Source organism: Rhipicephalus sanguineus, chromosome 7, assembly GCF_013339695.2.
Source record: "Rhipicephalus sanguineus isolate Rsan-2018 chromosome 7, BIME_Rsan_1.4, whole genome shotgun sequence".
NCBI classification, from domain to species: Eukaryota; Metazoa; Arthropoda; class Arachnida; order Ixodida; family Ixodidae; genus Rhipicephalus; species Rhipicephalus sanguineus.
Window position 1 is genome coordinate 91826118 of NC_051182.1, and position 25459 is coordinate 91851576.

Here is a 25459-nt window from a genome sequence, read left to right on the forward strand (position 1 = left end):
GCGGGCCCTGAAATTTCATTGCGGTGTGGTTAGAAGGAAATTTGGAATATTGAACGCTGTCTCATCTACATAGACTTAATAAATCAACCACTACAGGCCACTGTCGTCTCACTGATCAAAATCATTCGACAAAGGTCAGCGTGTTCCAGCTCATGGTAAGCGCTACTGTTTGTAATCATTGAATATCTGCCTGTTGAAGGGCACACCAGTAAACTACAGCGTTCCTTGAACATTGTCCAACGTTTTCCAGTTTAAGAGGCAGAGTACGTTGTTCGATGGACTGCGAGCGGCCTTTCTGTTGCAAAAGTCGAACACGCTGAATAAGAACAGAGAAGGTATCAGGTTTCTTCGATATTTATTAGTCCACATCTAACTACCTACCATTTCGGTTGATCAGGAAGCTTGGGCTCCTTTGTTTTCTTTTTCTGTTTAGTCTTCTTTGAACCCTTTTTTGGTTTCTTCGGTTTCTTTCGCTTTGCACGTTTGGTAGTCGTGGTGACTTTTTTAGGTTTTTTCTTCCTAGGTTTCTTCGTGGTTTTCGGTGCTTTAGTACTTCCCTTAAGGAAGTTTTTGACATCAGCGTCTTTGTGCCAATAACATCCGTGGTGTCCTCCTACCACGGCGCAAATTCCTATACTGTCCTCATATGGGTACTGCAAGGAAAAGAAAACCCGAAAGGCATTTTTATCTTGCTGTCGACTTTACCCGATGAAGATTTATTGTATTGCTGGCTGTTGCATTATTTATTTTTATACTCGCCCATCCTTAGAGAGAGGAACTGCCTCTTTCATATTGTTGCACGGAAGTAAGTTCGGGCGTGTCTTTTATGTCTGTATAATAATAATAATAATAATAACGTTTATTTCCACCAATACAAAGTTGATGGAGGGGGTGAGAATAAAAGCGACTGTCCGCTTGACTACGTTCTCACCCCCCTTTACATCAGACAGAGGCGGTGGCGGCAACAGAACACAAGATCTGACGAGGGTATACGCAACATTCTGGAATCTAGCAATAACAGAAATTCGCAACAGCAGGCTGCGGTGCTGGCAGAAATAAAAAGAAACACAATGCAATAAACATGTATACCTACAAACATAGATCAGACGTCAGTACATAAACTACATATACACTAAACACAAAATTTACGCGGTAACAGTGTTGGTTATATCCTCATTTTTATTTAGCATATCCAATCAACCACCTTTCGAGATGTCATTATACACTGTGAAATATAATATTTTGATGTATGACTGGCAATTATAAAAGAAGCAATCTTCGCCCAGCCACGACATTTATACATGAAATCAAACGATTCTAGTGTCATTCCCATGTTTGTAGTACTCATTAAAACGTTTCACTACTTACCACCTGGTCTATCCGCAAAATGTAAAGAAAAACGTAACATGCCAATAAACGCTTTGCAAATGCTCGCATAAAAGTGGTGCACTTACATGGATACTATTGTTGAAACCAGGAAGCGGAGCCGAAGTAGAGAACGTCTTGTTTATTGACGCTGAGTAGAAAAAATAAAAAAAAACATGGAATGCTTGCGTGCGCTCAGGTCCACGCTCGCTTGTCACTTCTTCGTCTTCGCTGCTCTTCCTAAATAATATTTAACAGCTCCCCACCGAACAATTAGTGCGGGTTCGCTTCCTTCAAGATGATTGTCTGTGAGATGTCGAAGCTTTTCCAGCACATTATTGGCGGTAGAACATCTGCACCGGCCTCCACAACGTGGTGCCCGCAGAAGCGCGCGGTGCATCAACGAACTTTGCCGTCGCTCTCCGTAAATACTTCTGCGACTCTTCCACCTTCTGCAGATGTCTTGTCGAGTCCTTTAAGTTGATGTCTCCAATCGTCATTGATTCTTTGCTTGTATTCCTATTGACGTAAATGGAGCAACGCTCTTGGAAGTGCTCTCGTCACCACCGGCTACCGAGATCGCTTAGCACACGTTGACCGTGTTTCCACCTTCGCTGAAGTATTTCGCGTGACGACTCTGTCTCTTGGAATGCGTTGCTCGTTGCTTTGCACGAGGTGCTTATCAAATAATCATTTTCCTTCTGAAGCTCCGGATCTCGACGGATCTTTTTCTGCAGAGACTCCAACCTCTTGAAAGTTGCACCCCGGTTGTATTTAACCTCGAAACAATCGCTGCGTCCAGGCAGTCGAACTTGGTAACGTCCACTGGTTTTAAGAGTTCGTTCAACGGAGTCGTATTTGTCAATTTCCAAAAGTCTATCTTCGTTGGCCAGCGCCAGATGTTCTACTTCCCAAACATGCCTCAGTTGCTCGGAAATGTCGGTTTTAGTTAGGCACATATATAAGTTCCTTATTGTTTCTGGCTTGCTGAACTTAGGTAGACTTCTGGTGTCTCCGTGATGTGTCTATCCCATCATAGTTTTTTATGGCAGTCAAGGAGTCGTCCAGTCACTGAATTTTTCCGCTGACAACCTGCCAGTAATAGTCTGCTCCTACAAGTATGCATATTCCAGGCTCAGGCGAGCAGTGCGATTCTGTGGCGTCAGCGAAACGCAATTCCTTGTTGTTGACCTTATCAAGTACACCTGTCTTTCCAATTCTGACAAGCCATTGCATATTTCCGGAACTTCTATGGTCTCTATTTCAAGTGAGTTTGAGTCGTACTGACTATTCAGCGTGACTCGTACTCTCCGATAATATTTAAGAGGTGCGGAAATGTTTCCAAATCCCGAGATGGCGAGCTGCTTTTTGGCTAACAAGGTGGCTTTCAGTTTCCTTGACAAGTCCTCCGTAATGAAGCTGTGTTCACTGCCCCCATCAATCAACATTCTTGCGAGGTGTTTCCTTCCAGTGCCCTGAGCCCAAACTTTAGCGGTCTGAAGAAGAGCTGTGCTTTTTATCGAGTCTGTTGACGAGCTGGAAACAGTTGTCTGCGTTTCTGTCTTCTTCTGCTTCCATGTTGGGTCGCACATCGCTGTGATGTGTCGTCCCTTGCATTTCGCGCAACTCAATTTCTTCCGGCGTCTGCACTCTTTGACCCTGTGAAATTGTCTAGCGCATCGGAAGCAGTAACCTAACTTGAGCAGTTTCTGCTTTTTCTCGTCTAAAGTGAGTTCAGCTGGGCATACATCCACCGAGTGGTCTTTGTTGCCGCATAGTATGCAACTCTCCGGAATTAGTTTTACTGTTAACATAGATGCAGAACCTTGTGTATGTTCAGTAGATTGTCGTTTTGTGGTTAGGACTCGTTCTCTTTGATCAACAGTCATCAGTAAAGCCTGTTCCCGGCTTCTTACTTCAAGGCGCAAGAAGTCTAGAAGAGTACACAATTCATCTATTTGGTCACTAGTACCGCTTGTGTTTGTCGAAGACAAGGTGCGCTAAGTATAACGGAGCACCATTTCTTGCGGATGATTCTGTATTAAAGCCGTCTTTATTTAGTACTTCATGTTGTTTGTCTTTAACACCAAGGTTATGAAGGGATCTCATGCGGGCTTGGACATCTTCATACAACCTTTCAAGCCCTTCTAAATCTTCACACGAACGCACTTTACGCAGATTTAGAAGGCGGCGCATGTGCTCGTTAACAATCAGCCACTTATGGCCGAATCTTTGTAAATCTTGAGTAAATGCATAGCTGTGTTATAACTTCCATTAGTTGTGGCCAGGCCGCTGATGACACCTTCTGCTTTACCCGACAGGTAATACCGGAGGTATTTCAATTTGTCCACGCCTGCGAGATGGCGGTTCTGATCAATAGTTGACTCAAATTGATCCCAAAACTCGGGCCATCTAATTGCGTCTCCATTAAACTTCAGTAGATCGAGCTTAGGTAGCTTAATCTGCGCACGTGCTTGATGAGAATAGTCGTGAGATGCGTGCGTAGCTACAGCTTGAGGAGAGGATAAAATGCGTTCAGCGTGGGACTTTGTGAGGACGATAGAATCTGGATATTGCCCGACGCTTTTAATCTCATCCTCCAGGTTATCGTCAGTGACATGCTCTTCTATTTCGTTGTCAAAGTCTGTGAGCATCGTTTATTTTATCTTCAATAGGTTAAGATGATCGGTCAGCTCACCAGTTGGCGTTGGTTCCGTCCGCATAAGAGTCGTCATGTCGTTGATGAATGTGATGAACGTGATGCCATGTCATCAGGTCTGGAATCGAAGGGCTCGTGATGACGTGGATCGTTCTTGGTTTCTCTTCCAGCGTCGTCGCGTTGATCGTCGCGCTACCCAGTGCTCGCCATAGCCATTGCGCAGGGCATCACTGAAAGGGAGCTTGCTGAACTGCTTGCCGCCTCTTTCGCGCCTCCTTCCCCCTCTAGATCGGGGAGCGCTGGCGGTGTCACGACAAACGCCGCACCCCCACTCCCTCCCCTGCCTCCCGTGGATCCCATCACCTCAGTTGACATTCGCTCTCTCTGCAAAGAAGACTTCTCCCTCTACGAACTGGAACGGGTTCTCCTCAGAAAGCGCAAGCGCAGCGCCCCTGGAGCGGCCAAAATCACACATAAGCTGTTGAGAAACCTGGATGGCTCCCAGCGCCCACTCTTGTTGGATGCATTCAACAGAGTTTTCTCCAGTGCTGTCCTCCCGGAAGAATGGCGTTCCGCGACTGTGTTCCCTGTCCTCAAACAAGGCAAACCGCCGGGTTTGGTGACGTCATACAGGCCCATCTCCCTCACTTCTGTGGCGGCCAAAACTACGGAGGAGATGGCTCTTTGCCGGCTACAGTGGATCGCGGAGGTGCGCACGCTTTCCCACCAGAGCAGTGTGGATTCCGGCCACATCGCGCGACCATCGACTGCATGGCTGCAGTCGTGAGCACCCTCAAGCAAGCTCTTCATGATGAAGAAATGGCCATCCTACTCCTCCTTGATATAAAGTCGGCGTTCGACTCACTCCCCCACTCGTCTATCCTCAGTGCCGTGCGCGCGCAAGGTCTTGAGGGCAAACTTTTGAACTACCTTCAGGCCTTCCTCACTGACCGAACGTTTACTGTGCGCGTGGGCGGGGCGACAAGTGCGCCGCGATCTGTCAGCTGTGGCGTCCCACAGGGCAGCGTCCGCAGCCCGTTTTTGTTTAATCTGGTACTCGCGCCGCTCGTCAAGTGCCTACCAGAAACGGCTGTGTTCCCTGTTCGCGCAGTGGTGTACGCTGATGACGTCGCATTGTATGTGCGTGGACCGACCCGAAAGTGCTCGGTGGTGCGCGCTTGCATGCAAGAGGCCCTCCAATGTGTGGCCGCCTTCGTGAGAAACATCGGCCTCATGATCTCCAGGCCGAAAACCGAGGCCCTCGTCGTCCACCCTCGTGTTGAAGCCCGACGACGTCTTCCGTGCCTTCAGGTGGATGGTGCACCAATCGTTTGGAGTAGCAACGTCCGCTACCTCGGCCTGACGATAGACAATCGCCTCCGATGGTTCCCGGCGGTGCGACGTGTACGCCAGACAACGCGTCGCGTTGAGTCGGCCGTGCGCCAACTACTCGCAGGCGGCAACGGCTGCCCCGCTGCCTTCGCCTGCACCATCTACGAGGCGATGGCTCTGTCTGCCATCCACTACGCACTGCCGATCTGCAAACTCCAGGCGCCACAGTGGCGACTGATCAACCAGGACCTACGCCGAGTCACCCCCATGTGTCACGGAATGCCTCGTGGCCCTCGTGTGGCCGAGACCCTCGCGGAGGCTCGTGCGTGGTCTGCGTCGCTCACGGCGGACCTGCGCGCATTGTGCCACTTGCAGCGTCTCCACCGAGCGCCTGATGCAGGTCCCCTACTCTCGCGGTTACGTGCTGTGCCAAAATCACGTGTCGGCCAACTTATTGACATGTACGACGGTGTTGTGGGTGACGATCCCGCATGCCTTTCGCGCTGGCCACCCCCTCACCGTCGAGTGCCCCTTCGAGTGAACTTGCACCTGCCGGCCATTCAATCCAAACGCCACACCCCCCTCAGTGACATTGCTCAGGAGGCCGCGGCGCGGATGTATGAGGACCTGGCCGGGAGGACGCTAGTGTTCACCGATGGGTCCGTCCTGCAGGATCGTTCAGCCGCGGCCGCCTGCGTAGCCCCTCAGCTCAGCTCGGAACGACAGTGCCGCTTGCGATACTGTGCATCCTCAACAACAGCTGAGCTAGTCGGGCTCCAGCTTGCTGCAGACCTCCTGCGCAATTCGCCGGCCGTCACTAGCGCAGCAATCTTCTGCGACTCGAAACCTGCCCTGCGCCAGCTCGCGAGAGAGGAACGAGGCCCCCTTCTTTCTCAGCGCGCCACACTCCGCCTGCTGGCCCTCCAGGAACGAGGCTGTGATGTGGTCCTTCAGTGGCTCCCTTCACACGTCGGCATCGCGGGCAACAAGGCTGCAGACAAGCTCGCAAAACGAGCACACTCCGCCGAGACTTCGCTGACAGATTACGCCAGCTCGTTCGACTCGGCACGCAACAACCTTCGCCGGGAGCTAGTGCGCGAGCATCCCGACGCACGGGTCGCCGCCGGACATCCCCCTCCTCCCATCCCAGCCACTGGTTTCATTCGCCGCGAGCGCGCGCTTCTTGTTGCCCTGAGGACCGGTTCTGTGTGGCCCGCGGAACGCAGGCATCGTCTTCGCGGCGCTGCTGCACCGAACTGCACCGATTGCGGCGCGATCGAAGCCCTATGCCACCTATTGCTTGACTGCCCTTCTCTCAACACTGCGCGGAAGCGGCTCGTCATGAATTACCGCCTCGTCGGACTGCCGTGTGCGACCCTACAGGACTTGCTCCATCCCACCGCCCACGTGCACCGTCGCCGATCAGCCCTTGCGGCCCTATTCGCTTTTGTCGAGGATGTCGGCCTAGTCGAACGAATTTTCTAGCCGCTCACCACGGTGACTCGGACGCCCGTTCTCCTGCCCCCCCCCCCCTTACTTTTTTTTCCACTCATACCTTTCTTTTTCTTCTTTTACCATACTCTTTTCACTCTCACTGTCCCTTCAATCCCCAATCCCCCGTGAATGTATCGGTTGTGGTGTCCTCACTTGAGAGACAGTTATCGTGCACTCCACACCCAATTTTCATTTTCATTTCCTTCTTCCTTTTAAGAATCGCCCCCCCCCCCCCCCCGTCCTCCTCAGGTAGCTCGCTTCATCGTCAGGGATCTTCAACTGTTCTTCTTATGCTGGTCGCGGCACCATTCTGTTGAAAAGCAGGAAGCAGAGCCCAACTAGAGAACGTCTTGTTTATATGATGCTGAGTAGAAAAACTAAAAAAAATGTAATGCGGGTGTGCGCTGGGGTCCACGCTAGCTTGTCACTTCTTCGTCTTCGCTGCTCTTCCAGAAAAATATTTAACACTAATACTTCAAAATTATTACTACCGCTAAGATATCTTTAGAACTATCTCAAACTCGATCTTGGATACGGCAGGAACCTTTCTTTTTATACCATACGAGAATTATTTTAACATTTTGTCAAAAGAAAGGAACTGCTAATATATATAGTACTATTTTTCATGCTTGGCTAATTAAAAACATTCAAGAAAAAAAGGCTAACCTTATTTGGCTGCCGCTACGTGTCTTGCAGAGATCTCTACAGAGAATCTCGTTGCCTAGTTATGTGAGAGATGCGTAAGCGTAGTTCATTATTATGCAATTATAATTGTGGCCTTCTCTGAAAAGTTATTTTCCGGCGGCATCGTCACGGCGACTTTCATGCTTCTTGCGTTTGTCGGCGTCCGGGACGGCCCGATTGAAGGCGCAATCCGCGACCAAGAAAATGCGTGCTTGGCATTTAATCTTCGCAAAGTTTGAGTTGTAGTGTGTACAATTGCAGAGGCTTTATTTTCATTATTTTATGCCTCTCTGTAACGAATGATGTGCATAGGCTTTACAAGTTGACGCAGGGAGGGTTTGTATTAGACCATAACGATGTATTGCAATGAAGCCTTTATAGAAAATGTTTTCCTTTTAAATTTGCTTTCTACTGCTTGTGTATACAACCCATTCATATGGTTTACATGTATTAAGGCGATAGTGATAAAAATCTCTTTTCGCGGAAATTGCTGTGTCGGCGCCGGTGCCGAAGTCGTTGGTTGTGAGCGAAAGCTCAGCGTTGTCCGTGACAGAGAAATCAAGAAGGATGTAAATAAAATAAATAATAAAAATATTTGGTTGCAGTGACAATCGAACCGAGGGCTTCTGCGTTGCAAGCAGGTGTTCTAACACAGAGCTACGTCATTGCTAGAAACTCTTGCGGAAAAAAAACTTTATATGAATGTGATGTAGTCTGATGAGTCTCAGTAATGTGGATGCGCTGAGTGAAATGGACAAACGAGAAACGTAACAAGGGATGGAACTAGTGGTGCCGATTACTATGCCGTACCAACTAGACCAAATTGAAGCTTTGCTAAACTGACGAGTGTCCTTAACGCATGCAATATTGGATGACAGAAGCGCAGAATAACGCCAGGTCAAAACATATGAATTGCGCAAGGAACGGGTGCTTTAAAGGTCCACCGATTACAAAGCACTCAGACATAGTAAATCATCATCAGCAGCAAAAGCATCAACAAAGTCAGCGCCTGCGTAGGTTCACGTATTGCCTTACGGATGTGTAGTGGGCCCTAAATTTTGCTGAATCGCAAAAGGAAGACTTATGATGTAGTGGGAACTCTGCAACTGTACTTGCAATAGCTACTCTAGGATAGTTTGAAACGGCCAATGTTAGGGGCACAGACGTTCGTTTCATTGGGACACGGTTGAGTCATCCACCGAGAACCGAAACCAGCCTAGCATTTCAGAAAGCGAAGCGCAGGGGGCGCGATTACTGCAAGCATAGGTGTGAGTCCAGTAGGTAAGACACTCGGTTTCGGAGTGTCAGGCCTCTACTACTGCGACACCCAGCACAGCGAAGAAAATTATTTTGTTTCATAGATTTATTTTTACACCATGTCGTCAAGCATAAGAGAGGAACGGATGAAGGAGAGGCAGACAGTTTTATTGTTCCGTCAGCATATATACGCTTTCGCACTTAAAAACTTCAATCCTGCGCAGGGCACGAAGCACGGTACCAGCAAACAGCATAGCCAGAGGAGCAGCCTTCTGAAAAACGCTTTTAGGGCGCTAACGGCAATCACTTTGCATAGAAAGTAGCAATTTATCGTGCAAGTATTTTTAAAAATACTGGCCGGTAGGTTTTGTCATTCGAAAACGGTAATGGCAGCATGTTCACTGCTATTGAGGCTGTGAAGGCATCCGTAAAAGTCGGCTCATAAGGAAATCTGGCCAGGATGCTGGGTAAGTATTGCGGCATAGCCTGTAATAGTTGGTAGCTGTCAGGTATGGGCGTTCACCGGGCCACACAGCAAGCTATGAGCGGGTCACTGATGGTGAACAGCGGTACTGCCTTTGTATAGGTGTGAAAGCTTTGAACACCAATCTGTCGCACAATTGACCTGGAGAGACCTTTGTAATTAATGTACGGATATGCAAGAGAACATTTTTGATGCTGCTTATGATAATGATAATGCATAATTGGGGCTGAGCCTTTGGTTATAAGAGGGGGGGGTCACCTAAATAACCCACTCATTACGCATTTCTTATGTCGTGACATCTGGTACTATATTATGCATCGGCCGTGCAATACTTCAACTACAGAGCTGCGCACCGACTACTCTCTTCATATAATGGCGCGGTCACTTTTGATGATGTTAACCTTGACATACATATTGAGCATGGTAAGACACCGAGGAGAGACAGACTATTTTGGAGTTCAAGGGATCGCAGCATTATACTGCATAATACGAGTGCACTTTAGGAGTCGAAATCCTGGCAAGTTGGAAGTTGGAGCTCAGAACTTCATCTTTCTTTTATGGCTCAAAGATGCTGTGCTTACCTCACACGCAGTACCGTTAACGTAATATCCCATCCTCCAGACATCATCTTCGTTCTTGCCACAATAATAGTTGCAGTTTGGCACAGGTGTTTTCTGGAATACAACGTACTATTTACGACTGTGTTTCCTGCTAACAGGTCATATGCATACAAAATTGGAATGTGCATGTGCGCGTGTGTTCTTAAGGTAATTGTACTTTCTCATCATATTTTGCGCCTATTAGCGCTGCCCTTTCTTCGCGTGGGCTTTCATTTCTTTGTGGGATTTTTTTATACCCCACTTCCTCGTATTTCCAATACCTACATCTCCAACCCATAACAAGGTAGCAACCCTGATACTAACATCTCATTAGCGTCCGTGCCTTTCTTTTCATCTCTCTGTCTGCTCTATTTTCTCACCAAACATAATGAAATACCTGTCACCTTTAAAATTGTGTAAATGAACCATGCTATTGCGTTATTTTTCACCTGTCTTAGTTGAAGCTATTTCAGCGTTACATAAAACATATCGTATTTGAAAAAAAAGCAAAAAAAAACAGCGTTTCCAGTGTCTCCTAGTGCCATTCAGCGCACTGCGCTGCACTGGGAGTACTGCTTGTGTGCCTTAGCGTGTTATAACGAACTGAGAACACAGTAGTGTGCGTCCCCGTGTCCTACTGCGCACTGGGATGCACTGATAATGATCTAGAGTGTCTTCCATCACAATAGGTGCACTCGCAGTTCACCGGAGAAATGTGGGTGCGTGGAATAGCAAGCTATCGAGCATAGTATTATATATTATTTTAAGAATATCATTGTATTATTTGTCGAACACTCAAGTATACGGTAGATTCTAATCGGTGGACAGAAGAATACAATAAAACTAAGTTCTATGGACGTGCACTCTGTCTGAAATGTGAAATGCGTGAGTGCCGTATATTTTGTTCACAAAATTGCATCTAGAGAACATATCATTCGCAGCGCAAGATTTCATTATCGTGATAATCCACATCAATATACTGGATCATTCAGTCCCACCGTATGTCCTTATTCGCCGCGAGATCGACCTATAGGAGGCAGCACCGTCGCCGCTTTAGTGTGGAGAGGCGGTCGGCGGCGCGTATACAAATGCAGACAGCGGCGCTGGTTGTGAGCTGTTTGAGCCGATTGTAGGCGAATAAAATGCGTTGATTGCAGTTTACCGGTAATATATACGCTCTTCATTGTATAATCGAGGCACGAAGAACATCCAACGTTACTATTACTAGTGAGAGAAGCGCAATCTGCCGATAAAAAGTATGCTCGCCCTGGATGACAGTCGCCGCTTACGCACTATACGGCGTTTTTTGCTGTTTTCTCTGCACGTGTTTACCTTTTGTTCCGTGTACTACGCACTGCTGTAGCACGCCTGAACTACATAAGTGTTTACTTCTTCTTCATTTGTATACCAGCCCCTGTTCCTGTGCAATGAGTTCAATAGCACTGTTCGCGCGAATACGCATACGCATATAAGAGTGTTTAGCACAGTTTTCATCGATTGATTACGTGCACGACAGTGACGGAACAAAGATCCGGTTATTGGATGGAAAAAGTTTTTTTTTTCTCAAACTAATCATGTCCGCTGCCATCCATCAATTTATAACAACTCCACACAAACGCTCAAGACAATGTAAAAAAAAAGAATGAAGTTTTGCGTGACATTATACGACAAAAATGTAAGGCACGCGGTCGGGATTAATTTTATACATCTGGGTTCTTCAAAGCGTACTTAAATCTAAGCACACGGGTATTTCTGCATAAATTTCGCTCAAAGGTAAAATTGCGCGTGGGAACTCCGTTTTATCACTGCCGTGTCATTTCATTGTCTTTTTTTTTAGGAGACAGCTTGAGTACCGAAGTCTCAGACTTCACTTGATAGAAATATGTCTCTGTAGTGGGATCACGACCGTACAATAAAAGGACATCTTAAGCCAAGTGCACTTTAAGACGTGCTTGAACCAGAAAGCGGCACCATCCCTGAAATGATTCTGGCGAACGAAGGGTACGACACCAATACACAGCCCTCTCGATGGTCGCACTCACTGACCCTATTACAATGGGCATGCAGCCGAGCAAGCACATTTGCTTCTGTACACCATGTTAGGTACACGTACGAGCAGTTAAACTCGCGCTAACATAACAGAACAAACCGCCCTTTGAGAACGTGCAGGACGTACGCGCACATGCAAACACGACGTGGCTAGCAGACGACGCAGGGAGCAATCCATACTAGGCGCGCTTCAGCCAGTAGCCGCCAGGCGGCGACTCTGCTCGATCTCGCGGCCAATAGAGCCGGAAGGGCTCCATTGAGTTCAATGGCACACCTTCGCCACAATCGAGGAACGTGTGTTGACGACGCAAAATCTCCGCGTTTTTAGCTGCTGATTCGTGTCCATAAATAAGTAAATATTACCTCCTTTTTGTCTGCAATTATCGCAATTACATTCGAATGGTTATTCATTCATTCGTCATTGAATACTCACCTTCTTTGTAGCTGACGTTTTGTACGAAGTACAGCTCTTAGCCTAATGATCAATGCGGCTAGAGTGAACTATTACGGTTGCAGTACGCGAAACGTAAAAAAGAACATTGACAGACAAGTGTCCGCACGAGTCACGAAAAGTGTATTGTGCGCCGTTGAGACGGTGCACCACACATGTGCAACGCTGCATTACACCAGGAGTCTCAATCTCACCTCAGCTAGCGGGCCGCAGTCACGAAATTTAGTTCCACAAGCGCCGGTACAGTGCAGATAGAGAGAACGGGAGGAGGGCGGGGGAGAGGGCTTGAACAAAATGGCACCTAATGATGCCATTTGAAAGAATGCCTTTCCCGTATCCCCTTTATGAGTCATTTCGACATCAAGTTTCGAAAAACATATCGATACTGATTTCCCCAACGACTAAGGTCTGGACGCCGATTCTTAAATATGGAGTTTTCGTTCCACGGTGATGTCTGAACTCATAGTGACCACATGGGGTGCCTCAGAAAAAAAAAAGATGCTTGAGACCAGTCCCATCTCTGTAGCTTAACCGAACAAACGGCTATTCATTGCAATAGGCAGCAAAATAATTCGCTACAGTCAAAAAGCTATCCTCACGAAGCCGCGGTTCGCATGCGGCCCGCGGGCCACGTATTTGAGACCCGTGCAATAGACGATGCACCGTTGAGACGTGCGATGTTTTGTACATTGAATTGCATAGTGGTTTAGCGAGTCAATGTAAATGCCGCATACGTCTTTAGATACGCTAATCGGCTTCACTGAAAAACGTGCTTGACAGATGTTCTCACCGTCGGTAGCATATAGCAATAATATCAAATACTTGTGGTTTGGTTGTCACAAGCACTAAAACACTGAAAAGCGAGAACATGGAAACACAGGACGTCAAAAGCAGTTATATGAAGAAAAAAATATGACTCGTCGTCGTTTTCCCGGCTGGTGTTGCGCTAATGGGTCGGATGTAAGGTACTCCGCGGTCTTGGCTTTTAATCCTGCACGCATGTTATTTGTTGCATTTTAACACGAAAGTATTTTATGCCGGGGTCCACCAAGTACATCCGTCACGGATATGACGTTGATAAAATGGACGCCAACGGGTGAGAAAGAAAAAACCAAGAAAAAGATACCCCGCTGGGAATCCAACCCACGACGTTGCGGCCGCGACGGCAAGCGCCCGATGCCCTACCGAGTAAGCTAACTCGGGAGATGCTAGACACGGCGCGAACGCGCCTTATATCTTTCACACATTCTCTTTCGCGGCGGGCGGAGCGGGGCGGTGCCGCCGTCTGTGAGGTGTGAAAAGAAGTAATGCTTCACGATCGACACTTACTAGCGCTTCCTCCGAGATTGCACGCGATATCGGAGGTAATGGTTAAAGCGTCTCGATACCGGAGAGGTAGACTGGCCGCGCTGGCGTCACCGAGGCACCCTTGACGTAGTTACGTTCTTTGCCTTTGGCTTCCTGTTAGCGTGCTTTGGCTCATCGGAGTAGTGCAGCTTCCACGTGTACCAACGGGATTTCTCCGCGGCCGACTGCTTCAATTGCGAGAGCACCGACTAACAGAACTGCTGCAATATGCGTTGCAGAAAGGACGCGATTTCGACGGGCGAATGTCGTGCCTTGGTGGAGCGAGAGCAGCGCCTGCGAGACAGAGGCCAGCGGGACGCACGCGTTTGCGGCTCAGGCTATGAACCTCTACCTCCCGTGTTGCTGAAGCGCAGTGTGTGTTATGTATGCACGAGCACAGGCGTCGGCTACCCATTACTAGAAAGCGCACACCGTGCCGTTTCTCTCCTTAATTGACGACGCTTTGAAGAAGCGCATACCGGGTACCAGTGTTGATTATGAGCTTGTTGATATCATACTTACGCGGGATTCACGATTCGCTGTGTCCAAATATATGTTCACACCGTCAGCTACCACAACGGTTTAATCATGATCATGGGCGTTAGTCGTCGCGATAGAGACATGCTGTCAACATGGGTGCATCCACGTCAAACGGTGCTATAGCTGCCAAACACGAATAGACATTGTACATAGCTTTCATATATCACTACACAATAAGCACTACTTCTGTGAAGACAAGTTTAACTTTCGTGTTATACCGATTCCTATGACGGAGGGATCAGCCATGTTTTTTTTCCTTGCAGTGCTCTTCGCTTACTCCTTATTATGATCTGCGGGTGATCAAACTACTCGCGAACACTTCAAAGACCCGTTTTTGACATATAAAGAATGCGTGCCGCGCGCAAGGGTGGAGTGTCACGCGTGCAGTGTGCATGCATCTCAGCGCCAATCGCCACAGTGGTCCAATAATCAGGTATGACACTGGGACAGCGCGACAAAGTTTTCCGATGATGTTGTGGTGCCATTAGACGTATTTGCAAACTAAGCAGCACGTTCCGTAAAAGTGTTACACTCATACATTTTAATGTTGGTGTTAACGTTAGAATTGCTTTTTATGTAACAAATTACTTTATTTGAAACGAGGTCCCATTAAACACGTTTTTGTTCATTGCTATATGCACGCTTAAATATAACACAATACATTGGAGTCCTTTGGACACCAAATACACTTACCTCGGGAATTCCTGGCGGACAGTCCAAAATGGCGGCTTCGGTAGAGTGCAGAACTACGAACAAAATAGGTACAGCAACAATTAAAAAGTTATATGGTCATAGCTTCCGGTGTACTCTTTTTGCTGCTGTTGCGAGAGAGCCAAACGTAGGTATAGTACTTCCCACGAAAGGATAATATCTTTACTTGACATACACACATTATGAGAATGCAGGAGGATTTCTCGGTGGATTATGTCGAGCACACTTTAATTTTTGCTATTTACAAGACAAAAAAAGCAATAGCAGCACACATACAAAAGACATAATCTCATAATTTCAAAGCATAAATCATTTACGCAATTTCTTACAGCTTCTGCGAAACCTTCTCATGGATTAAGCCACGCGCAATCTGAAGCTTTCATCGCGACGCGGTCATTATGTCAGTCTCGTGCGTTCAGCTCTTCGAGGCCTTGCTCTCGAGCTACTCCCGCGGGTCCGAGAGGGCCGCGGCCCACTTCCTGGGGCGCCGCCCCCCTTCTCCTCGGTTTCGCTCGGTCGCTGTCTGTCTAGAGCTGCCGAGACCTGCTGGACGGCCTTGAGTTCTGTGTCCTCCCTGCGTGGAGGGAGCCTCATCATCTCTGCAGGCATTTCATAAAGTTGTTCTCTCTCTAATCTGCTGAAGCTATGCTCATGTGTAATACTCTGCCACAATTCTGTGCCCTTCGCTTTGCACTTAGTCAGCCTCAGTTGAACAGTGGTTGCGGTGCTCGGCTGATGACACGAAGGCAGCGGGTTAGATCCCGTCCGCGGTGGTCGCATTTTTAATCAATCAATCAATCAATCAATCAATCAATCAATCAATCAATCAATCAATCAATCAATCAATCAATCAATCAATCAATCAATCAAAGAACTTTATTTTCACCGAAATCAAGAACATTCACGGTGAAAAAAGGTGGCCGGGAAAAAAAACGCCAGCCCTGCGCTGAAACCGCAGCACAGTCACAGCGAAAGCAGAAATAGCGGCGCTTCTAGAGCCCGCTGTAAGCTCTCTAGGGGCTACAATACAAGTACACTAGAAAGGTACCCACTACGCCATAAATCACAATTTTTGTGAAGTTGGGAAGCACCTACTAAGCAATTATTCGTCATTCTGTGGAGAAGCGAGGCATCAGCTACACGTCTGTAAGCCATTATGTGCACTATGTTGAAGCGACGACTGAGGACTATGAGAATTACGCCTGTAATGGGTTGGAAGCTTTAAACGGCCCACCAGTCATGTAATTTGCATTGGGTGACGCCCGGTCGCTATTTCCCTCTCCCGTCATGCTGTATAACATACGTTGACGTGGAAGAGAGACGGGGGGGGGGGGCGAAGAACTTCACTGAGACCCCGAGGAAATGGATCATGCGCTTATGGGCCTCCTTGGCAACCAATACAACTGCACTTGCGAGGAACCCACTACGCTCCAAATCATTGTAATTTTAATGAGACCCCGAGGAAATGCATCATGCGCTTATGGGCTTCCTTGGCAACCAATACAAGTGCACTTGCGAGAAACCCACTACGCTATAAATAATTGTAATTTTACTGAGACACCGAGGAAATGGATCATGCGCTTATGGGCTTCCTTGGCAACCAATACAAGTGCACTTACGAGGAACCCATTACGCTATAAATTATTGTAATTTTTGAGAAGTAGGGCAGCAGGCACTGTGCCATTTTTCGTCATTCTACGGAGAACCGTGCTACCTGCTAAATGCATGAAAGGCATTATGCGCACTTTGTTGATGCTGTGCCTGATGACGATGAAGAATTATGACAGAGCCCTTTGTAATGGGTTGGAAGCAATCAACAACCTACTCGTTGCGCAATTCGCATTGTGTGACGCCTGGTTACAGAACTCGCGTTGTGCGACGCTTGGTGCTTATTTTACTCTTCTACCACGCTATATTGCATATGCTAATGTGGTTCCTTCCCTACATGAAGCCTGTATAGGACCTTTTTGCAAAGCAGTTTCAATTTCTCCTGATACAAAAACCTTCTTTTACAAACTCCATACTGATACACTGCCGGTGAAATCATGGTTGCAGAGGAAAGGTATTTTTGTTTCTTCAGTTAACTGTCGTCTCTGCGATGTACCAGAGACAGTAGAACACTGTTTTATTAGCTGCAAAGATGCCATTCTATTTTGGGACATCCTTCAACGAACTGTTCAAAAATATTTTAACATTAACTCGCATACTATACGTTACCTTCTCCCAACGTCTCTTGATGAAGTGCCCTTTGACATGTTTTTCCTTATGGGACTGCACAGTCTGTGGAAAACGCGCATGCAAGACCGTAATGCAGAACTAACCACTGCTTCAAGTATGCATTTCATGCGTATGGCTCTCCATCTAAAGGACATTTACGAAGAACTTGACATCACACCAGACTGGCACCCCATCTTGATGAGGTGTTCATCCTTACCAGCCTCCACGTGTAACAAGCTTTGAAGAGTGACTTTTCCTGCTTCTCTGGACTTGCACAGTATATATGCATGTAAGCTTTTGAATGCTTGTGCAGTGCTTGTGCGATTATTGTCGCTAAGTGAATGCATCACTACGTCATAGCGTTTGTGATAATTTCAAATACGCATTATAATAAATACCATGAAAGAAAAAGAGAAAAAGCACCGGCATGGCTCAGAGGTTGAATACTGGGCTCCCACGCAGAGGGCCCAGGTTCGAACCTCCTTCCATCCTGGAATTTTTTTCATATTTCGTTTTTTTTTCTTATTTCGAGCGATACTGGTTACGGACACCGGCGGCGGCGGCGGCGGACAACTACGGCGCCAAAAACGGCCGGTGAAATGATCTCATAACAGCTTTCGCTGTAAAAACTGTCCAATGACAGCTTGACAAAGCCCCAGCCACCCATCGGCGGTGAAACCACAGGGTACAGCACTTGATAAAAGTGAAAAAAAATGCATATTAATAGTTGCTCAAAATTACACATTGATACCGTAGTGCATTCACTACTAGCGCAGGTACACTAGTTTTACAAGGTCAAATATAGCTAATTATGCTGATTATACACTTGCTAAAAATAAATAGGCAGGAAGAAACGAAAAGAAGAAAAAAAATGCAAAGAAATATGCTAAGCACTTCAAGTACGGTAAAACGTACAATGCGCAGTTATCTACAGATATGCATGCGCATAGTATACACACACACATAATATATATATATATATATATATATATATACAGCATATGAATAACGAAATAAACACAAGTTTCGATGGCAGCGAAATGCTAGATGCCCGTGCATTGTGCGATGTCTCTGCAGGGTAAAGAACACCAGAGATGGTCGAAATTTCCGGAGCCCTACGGCGTGCCTCGTAATCATATTGTGGTTTTGGCACGTGAGACCGCAGATATTGTTGTTGTCATCGCTTCGCACATCCGAAGCGACGACATATATATATATATATATATATATATATATATATATATATATATATATATATATATATATATATATATATATATATGCGAAAACTCTGGCACAGTGGCCGAGGTCATAACGCTATGCCAGAGCTACGAGGAGCTCCGCCGGCAGCGTTCGATGACGCTGCCGGCGGAGCCGCTGTATCCGTTATGGACGCAAAACTTTGCCGCTTACTTCGAAAAGTGATGACGCCACTTTCTGGGATGTCCCTCCGTACCACGAGCTCCCAGAGTATTCATCCTACAGCAGTATGCACTGCTCGCGTCGTCATTCAGGACGTTCTGTACGACGTCGAGTTCATCATAATTGCGGCATGCTCTCACGACGTCATCCTGGGATGGGATTTCCTCTCCCGCCACGACGCCGTAATTCGTTGCGCACAAGCCGAAATCGAACTCTCACCATTCTCACATTTGACGCCGACAGACAGCCCATCGGCAGTGAGCAAGATCTTCGTCAAAGACGATACGAAAGTGCCTCCAAACTCGTCAACGGCTGTGTCGGTCTACTGCGCCGGTCTCTCCGATACCATTGCACTCCTTTCGCCGTCTTCCCGCGTCTGCACTAGGAAAGCGTTGCTGGTACCTTTCGCGACCGTGTGAGTCACTCAGGGCAGCACCGCTATTTTTGTTACCAACCCATCCCCGTGCATTGTTACGTTGGTTCGAGGGGAATGTCTCGGCAAAGTGGAACCCGTTGAAGACGCACAAGTTCTGGACGCACCCGATGACTCGCACCGTACCAGTTCCCGCACCATCAGTGCTGTTTCCACGTCTGATTCGTCACCTACTGATGTATTTGGTCCCTCCATTGCTGACAACCTTATGTCGTTCCAGCGTTCGCAGCTTCTGTGCTTGTTGGATGAATTTCGTCATTCTTTCGATGTCGGGCAACCATCCCTCGGCCGCACGTCCGCTGTTACGCATCGCATCGACACTGGCGCCCAACCACCACTGCGGCAACGTCCATATCGCGTGTCTCCCACAGAACGCCGGGTAATTAACGAGCAAGTGGACGATATGCTTCGACGCGATGTAATTCGGCCCTCCGACAGCCCATGGGCGTCTCCTGTTGTTCTCGTTGCGAAGAAGGACGATTCTGTGCGGTTCTGTATGGACTACCGACGGCTCAACAAGATCACCCGCAAGGATGTTTATCCACTGCCGCGAATCGACGACGCGATTGACAGCCTCCAAGGAGCAGAATTCTTTTCATCTCTCGATTTGCGCTCGGGGTACTGGCAAGTACCCATGGCTGATGACGCTCGACCAAAGACAGCCTTTGTCACGCCTGACGGCTTGTACGAGTTCAACGTCATGCCGTTCGGTCTGTGTAATGCGCCCGCGACCTTCGAGCGCATGATGGACACCGTTCTGCGTAACTTGAAATGGCACACGTGCCTGTGTTACCTGGACGACGTCGTCGTCTTCGCTCCGGACTTCTCCACGCACCTCCAATGTCTGCGGCATGTCTTGACCCGTTTGAGCAACGCCGGCCTCCAGCTGAATCTGAAGAAGTGCCGATTTGCGGCACGGCAGCTGACAATCCTCGGCTACGTCGTGTCCAAAGGCGGAATCCTTCCCGATCCGGCCAAGCTTCGGGCCGTGGCCGAATTTCCCAAACCTACGTCCGTCAAAGAACTGCGCAGTTTCGTCGGACTGTGTTCATACTTTCGACGCTTCATACGAAACTTTGCCGCCATCATATCGCCGCTGACGAAGCTCCTTGGAAGTAACGGACCCCTAAATTCGTGGTCGTCCGAGTGTGACGACGCGTTCGCAAAGCTCCGTCGTTTGTTGACGTCTCCTCCCATACTACGCCACTACGACCCTACGGCCCCAACGGAGGTACACACGGACGCCAGCGGTGTAGGCCTCGGCGCTGTCCTTGCGCAACGCAAACCAGGGTTCCCCGAATATGTCGTGGCATACGCAAGCCGTACGCTTACCAGAGCCGAGACCAATTACTCAGTCACGGAAAAAAGAGTGCCTGGCGATCATATGGGCCCTTACAAAGTTTCGACCTTATTTGTATGGTCGCCCATTTGATGTCGTCACCGACCATCATGCACTATGCTGGCTGTCGTCATTGAAGGATCCCTCAGGCCGTCTCGCCCGCTGGGCACTTCGCCTGCAGGACTACGACATCCGCGTGCTGTACCGCAACGGACGCCAGCATGCTGACGCCGACGCCCTCTCGCGCTCCCCCTTGCCTGACGACAATGCCCCCTGCTTAGTATCTCACATAGCTGTTGCTTCGATCAGCGTTCACACCATCGCTACCGAACAGCACAAGGATAAATGGATCACCTCGCTGATCGACTTGCTCACTGATCCGACGGCAACACCATCCACTCGCGCGTTGCGTCGTCAAGCCCACCATTTCGCCGTTCGTGACAACCTCCTGCACCGACGCCATTACAACGCCGACGGCCGCCAGTGGCTACTAGTGATACCCCGCAGTCTGCGTTCTGAAATATGCGAGGCCTTCCACTCTGACCCGCAATGCGCGCACTCTGGGGTATTCAAAACTTACCACCGCATTCGACAACGATACTTCTAGCGTGGGATGTACCGCTACGTGCAGAAGTTCGTTCGCTCCTGCCTCGATTGCCAACGCCGAAAACCTGCAACGCACGTGTCGCCAGCAGGTCTACAACCATTACCTTGCCCTAGCCGTCCGTTCGGGCGCGTGGGCATCGATTTGTATGGACCACTTCCTCTGACTTCGGCTGGTAACCGCTGGGCCATCGTCGCTGTTGACCATCTAACGCGATACGCCGAAACCGCCGCCCTCCCAGCGGCTACAGCGCGCGATGTTGCCTCCTTCCTACTACACCGATTCATACTGCGTCACGGTCCACCCCAAGAGCTTCTCAGCGATCGAGGCCGTGTCTTCTTATCGGAAGTCGTGGAAGCCATTCTGAAAGAGTGCCATGCTGTTCACCGCAAAACTACTGCTTACCACCCGCAGACGAATGGCCTAACCGAACGCTTTAACCGAACGCTCGGCGACATGCTGTCAATGTACGTCGCCGCCGATCACACCAATTGGGATGCCATTCTGCCCTTCGTCACCTACGCATATAACACCGCCCCTCAGAGCACTACTGGTTTTTCACCGTTCTTCTTACTGTACGGAAGGCACCCGTCGCACACCATCGATACGATACTTCCATACAAGCCAGATCCATCTGAGTGTGCGCCTATTTCTGACACAGCCAGGCTCGCTGAAGAGTGTCGCGAGCTTGCCAAGACATTTACGACGCAGGAACAAGAGCTGCAGAAGAGCATTCGCGATGGCACCACTACTTCTGCACCCACGTTCCTCCCTGGAGCGCTTGTATGGCTCTCGGTCCCTACCACTGCAAGTGACCTTTCTTCAAAACTGCTGCCGAAATACGAAGGCCCATACCGGGTCGTCGAGCGCACATCCCCGGTCAACTACTTGATCGAACCCATCGAACCAGCTTCGGACATGCGCCGTCGAGGGCGCGACATTGACAACGTGGAGCGCCTCAAGGCCTACTATGACCCACTCATAGTGACGAGTTGTTAGGTCGCCGGACGGCTCCCTTTTCGTACCCGGGGTAATTGTAGAGAAGCCTTTGGACATGGTAATGGGTTACCCTCTCCAGCGCCTTCTAGTGGGTCGCCCTCTTTGGTTGCTTGAAGAAGAACGCCGCTCGCGCAGGGAGTTCGTGCCTTGCCGTGACTGTCGCCATTACTCATTGTCGTTGAGTGCTGTCTATTAAACACCTTAACAATATATATATATATATATATATATATATATATATATATATATATATATATATATATATATATATATATATATATATATATATATATATATATATATATATATATATATGAGCCCCCGTGCTAGCGTTGTGATTCAAGCTTACAAAGGCCTGTTGCCGAAACACCCATAAACACAATATGTTGACGCAACAAATGGGAAATGCAGAAGTGTTCATTTTTACAGCATGTATATTTCCATTATATGAAATAAGTTAAATATTTATAGGCTAGATCTACGTATATACTGTCGGTTCTTGCCAAGGTAATTCGCGAGGAATCGCGAGGCCTAGCAAAACATCCGCGGGCTCCCTCCAAAAAAAAAAAAAAAAACCAACGTGACCTTGTTCGAGTGAGCGATGACCTCACAACACGACTCCATCGTGTGACAGCATGACCTCACATATCGCCAAAATAGGTGACGTCATGAATATCTTGATGTGACGTCACTACATGTAGTCCCATGATGAGGTCGTCAATTGACATTGTGGATCAGTCAAAGGCGCGCTGATCCGACAAAGAGAACAACACTACGCAAGACGCAGAAGGGTTCAGTGGAAAGGCAGAAACATTGATATAAACTGAGAGCGCCAAAGTAATTAAATGCGTGTCTCTTGTACTGCGCCTCATTATTATTGATTCCATGGGATCTGGTCCCCGATTCTACAACTTCATTCTAGCCAAATGTGCCGCAGGCTTTCGCTTTCAAATGTTGCAGAAAGGGTCACACGCTGGCAATTTGTTGTTCTTCCAGCTTGAAACGTAAGTGTACCCGTACGAATTCTCTATCGTTATATTATGAAATACAGCAGAATCTTCTGATAAAGTATCCGCATTGCGATGCATAAACAAAGTAGGGAGAAAAGTTTTGTACACGCTCTTATGGAGAAGCGTTAGTTGAGCTAACTGGCGCATGTTCATCGCGGGATAACTTACAGCGCGACTCAGAAAGCGGAGAGTAGAAAAGAAGGACACAAGCGCTGAAAAGCACCGCCTGGGTCCCTCTCTTCTTTTGCCCGTTTGCGGTGTTGCGCTGTAAGTTATCCCGAGATGCTTTTGTTATACTGCATTACCACCCCTATACTGCATTACGAAGCCGCCGCGGTGGCGTAGTGGTTACTATGTTCGACTGTCGACCCGCACCTTCGATCCCGGCCATGGCGGTCACAGTTCGATGAAGAAGAAATGCTACAGGCCCGCCTGCTGTGCGATGTGATTGCACAATGAAGAACCACAAGTGGCTCAAAGTACCAGGGCCATCCTCTACAGTGTCTGCCGTAGGCTTAATCGCTTTGCAGCGTAAATTTCCGAAACCTCATCTTCACCCACTTCGGTATGCCTTAAAGATCCTATGCTTTCATAATGATATAAATAGTAAACAACTATTAAGGATAAATTTACTTTAGCCGGATTCTCGAAGTGATACTTCCATCAGACATTTCAGTAACCGTATCACGAATGGTGTCTGAGGAAGGCCCAACACAGGGCCTACACGACAAATTAGAATCGCTCAAGAGCATCAATAGAAAATATTCAAATCCTTGTTTGATATCGTATCATATTTTACAGGTTTTATCTAAGTGCAAATAGAAAAAAATGTGCCGAAGGTTAGGTTGGGAGATGCCAATTTCCGGAGAAATGCGCATGGATTGAACGGGAACACGGTTCTTGTAGGCTAAACACGAAGATATCGCGAACGACGTAGCACATCTGCAGCTCGCAAGTCGACGCGAAAAATTTCTTGTGCAAAATTTTGTGACAAAGCAAGGATCTACTTCCCTGTCACTACATAGCATAGATGAATTTTGACCACGTGGACGAATGCATCGATTGGCATTGTAATGGAAGTATAAAAACTCACAGGGTGCGGTATGCCTTCAGCCTAAGACGACTCTAAGCCAAAAGCCATCTTCTTTTTCTTCTCAGTCGATGCGTTGTTCCTGCCCCTGCACCCTGTTGAAGCTTTCTGCACCTAACGTGGTTTTTCACTGCCTCCAGGATCGGAGGCACCTAGGCTTGTTTTGCACTGCTTTCGTGATCGGCCCACCTTTGACCAAGCAAGACTGTCATGTGATTGCGTCACTAGCTGACGCCACGTTATGTGAAGTCACAGTGACGTGATAACGACGTAACAATGTCGTCACAAATTTTGGCGATCTGATGCGTCATGATGACGTCATACGGTGACATGACGTGATGTTGATTTTTTGCATCACTCGTGTTGACGCTGCCGACGCCGAACGCCGGTAAATTTTTGCGTTTTATGAGAAATCCCAGGCTTCCTCTTTAAAAAGCGGAATACTCCGGCTGGTGGACTTAGGTATTTTATGATATACTCTCGCCTATTAAATTAGAAGGCAGAATTTTGAGCCGCCAGATAAGAGCACTTTATGCATATTTAAATATCCTTGGCAAGATTTTAAAATGTGAAAACAATGTTTCGTATAATGATGTGTGCACTGTCACAAGCTTATGAGAAGATATTCATTGGCAGGACTATACTCGAGTACTCAGAAGAGCAGCTCAGGCAAGTGTTGCTTGAGTACCACATATAAGTCGTTCATAAAACAAAAACATCTCCAAGCGCTCACTTTCCAGGAGAAGCATCCACAGCAACCTCAGGTCAAACATGATGGCCGCCGACGCTTTACTGAAGGCAGTTTAGAATCCTGCTTCAATTATATAAATACATGAGGCAGTGACAAAGGTAGTAAGTACAGTGGCCGGACATTCTCGTTCACCTTCATATAAAAAGTCGCACTTTACCTAAATGGTAACCCCGGTAAGCCTAAGACTGTTATTTTAGTGTCGTTTTACATTAACACTGCCAAATAACATTTAAATATGCTACTGTCTGGACCACGTCCTTTTTGATCCGTTAGTGTGAGGTAGGCAGATATATTTACATTTTTCCTCTGCGAAAGTGCACTTTGCTACACTAAATATGTGCGTCAGGTTTTCAAAGTACGTACTTGTAATATTGCGTGGTAGTGTGTACATACTCCACTTTTTTGTTTGCCTTTTACAGATGATTTGGAAGTACAGCGTCTTTGTAATATGACGTGCGCTTATAATTCTGCAGCTCAATGCATGGTTTAGGAAATATGCTCATTTACAGACAAATTGTCTTGGGCAGAATGTGAAAACGAACTTACCGATAACTAGCAAACGCCAATTTGGTATGCCCCAAAGGGTCACACAAAGTCCCCCTTCATTGACACTAATCTGATA

At 47.7% G+C, this 25459-nt stretch overlaps 1 protein-coding gene across 1 annotated transcript; it reads right to left on the reverse strand.

Annotated features, from left to right (window-relative positions):
• Positions 1–338: 338 nt before the first annotated feature.
• Positions 339–24885, reverse strand: LOC119400789 (uncharacterized). Its single transcript, XM_037667739.1, has 4 exons — positions 24820–24885; positions 14955–15007; positions 9857–9949; positions 339–653 (listed from the first exon to the last, which is right to left on the reverse strand). Exons 1-4 carry the CDS (start codon positions 24857–24859, stop codon positions 378–380), a joined length of 462 nt encoding a protein of 153 aa, XP_037523667.1. The 5' UTR covers positions 24860–24885; the 3' UTR covers positions 339–377.
• Positions 24886–25459: the final 574 nt, after the last annotated feature.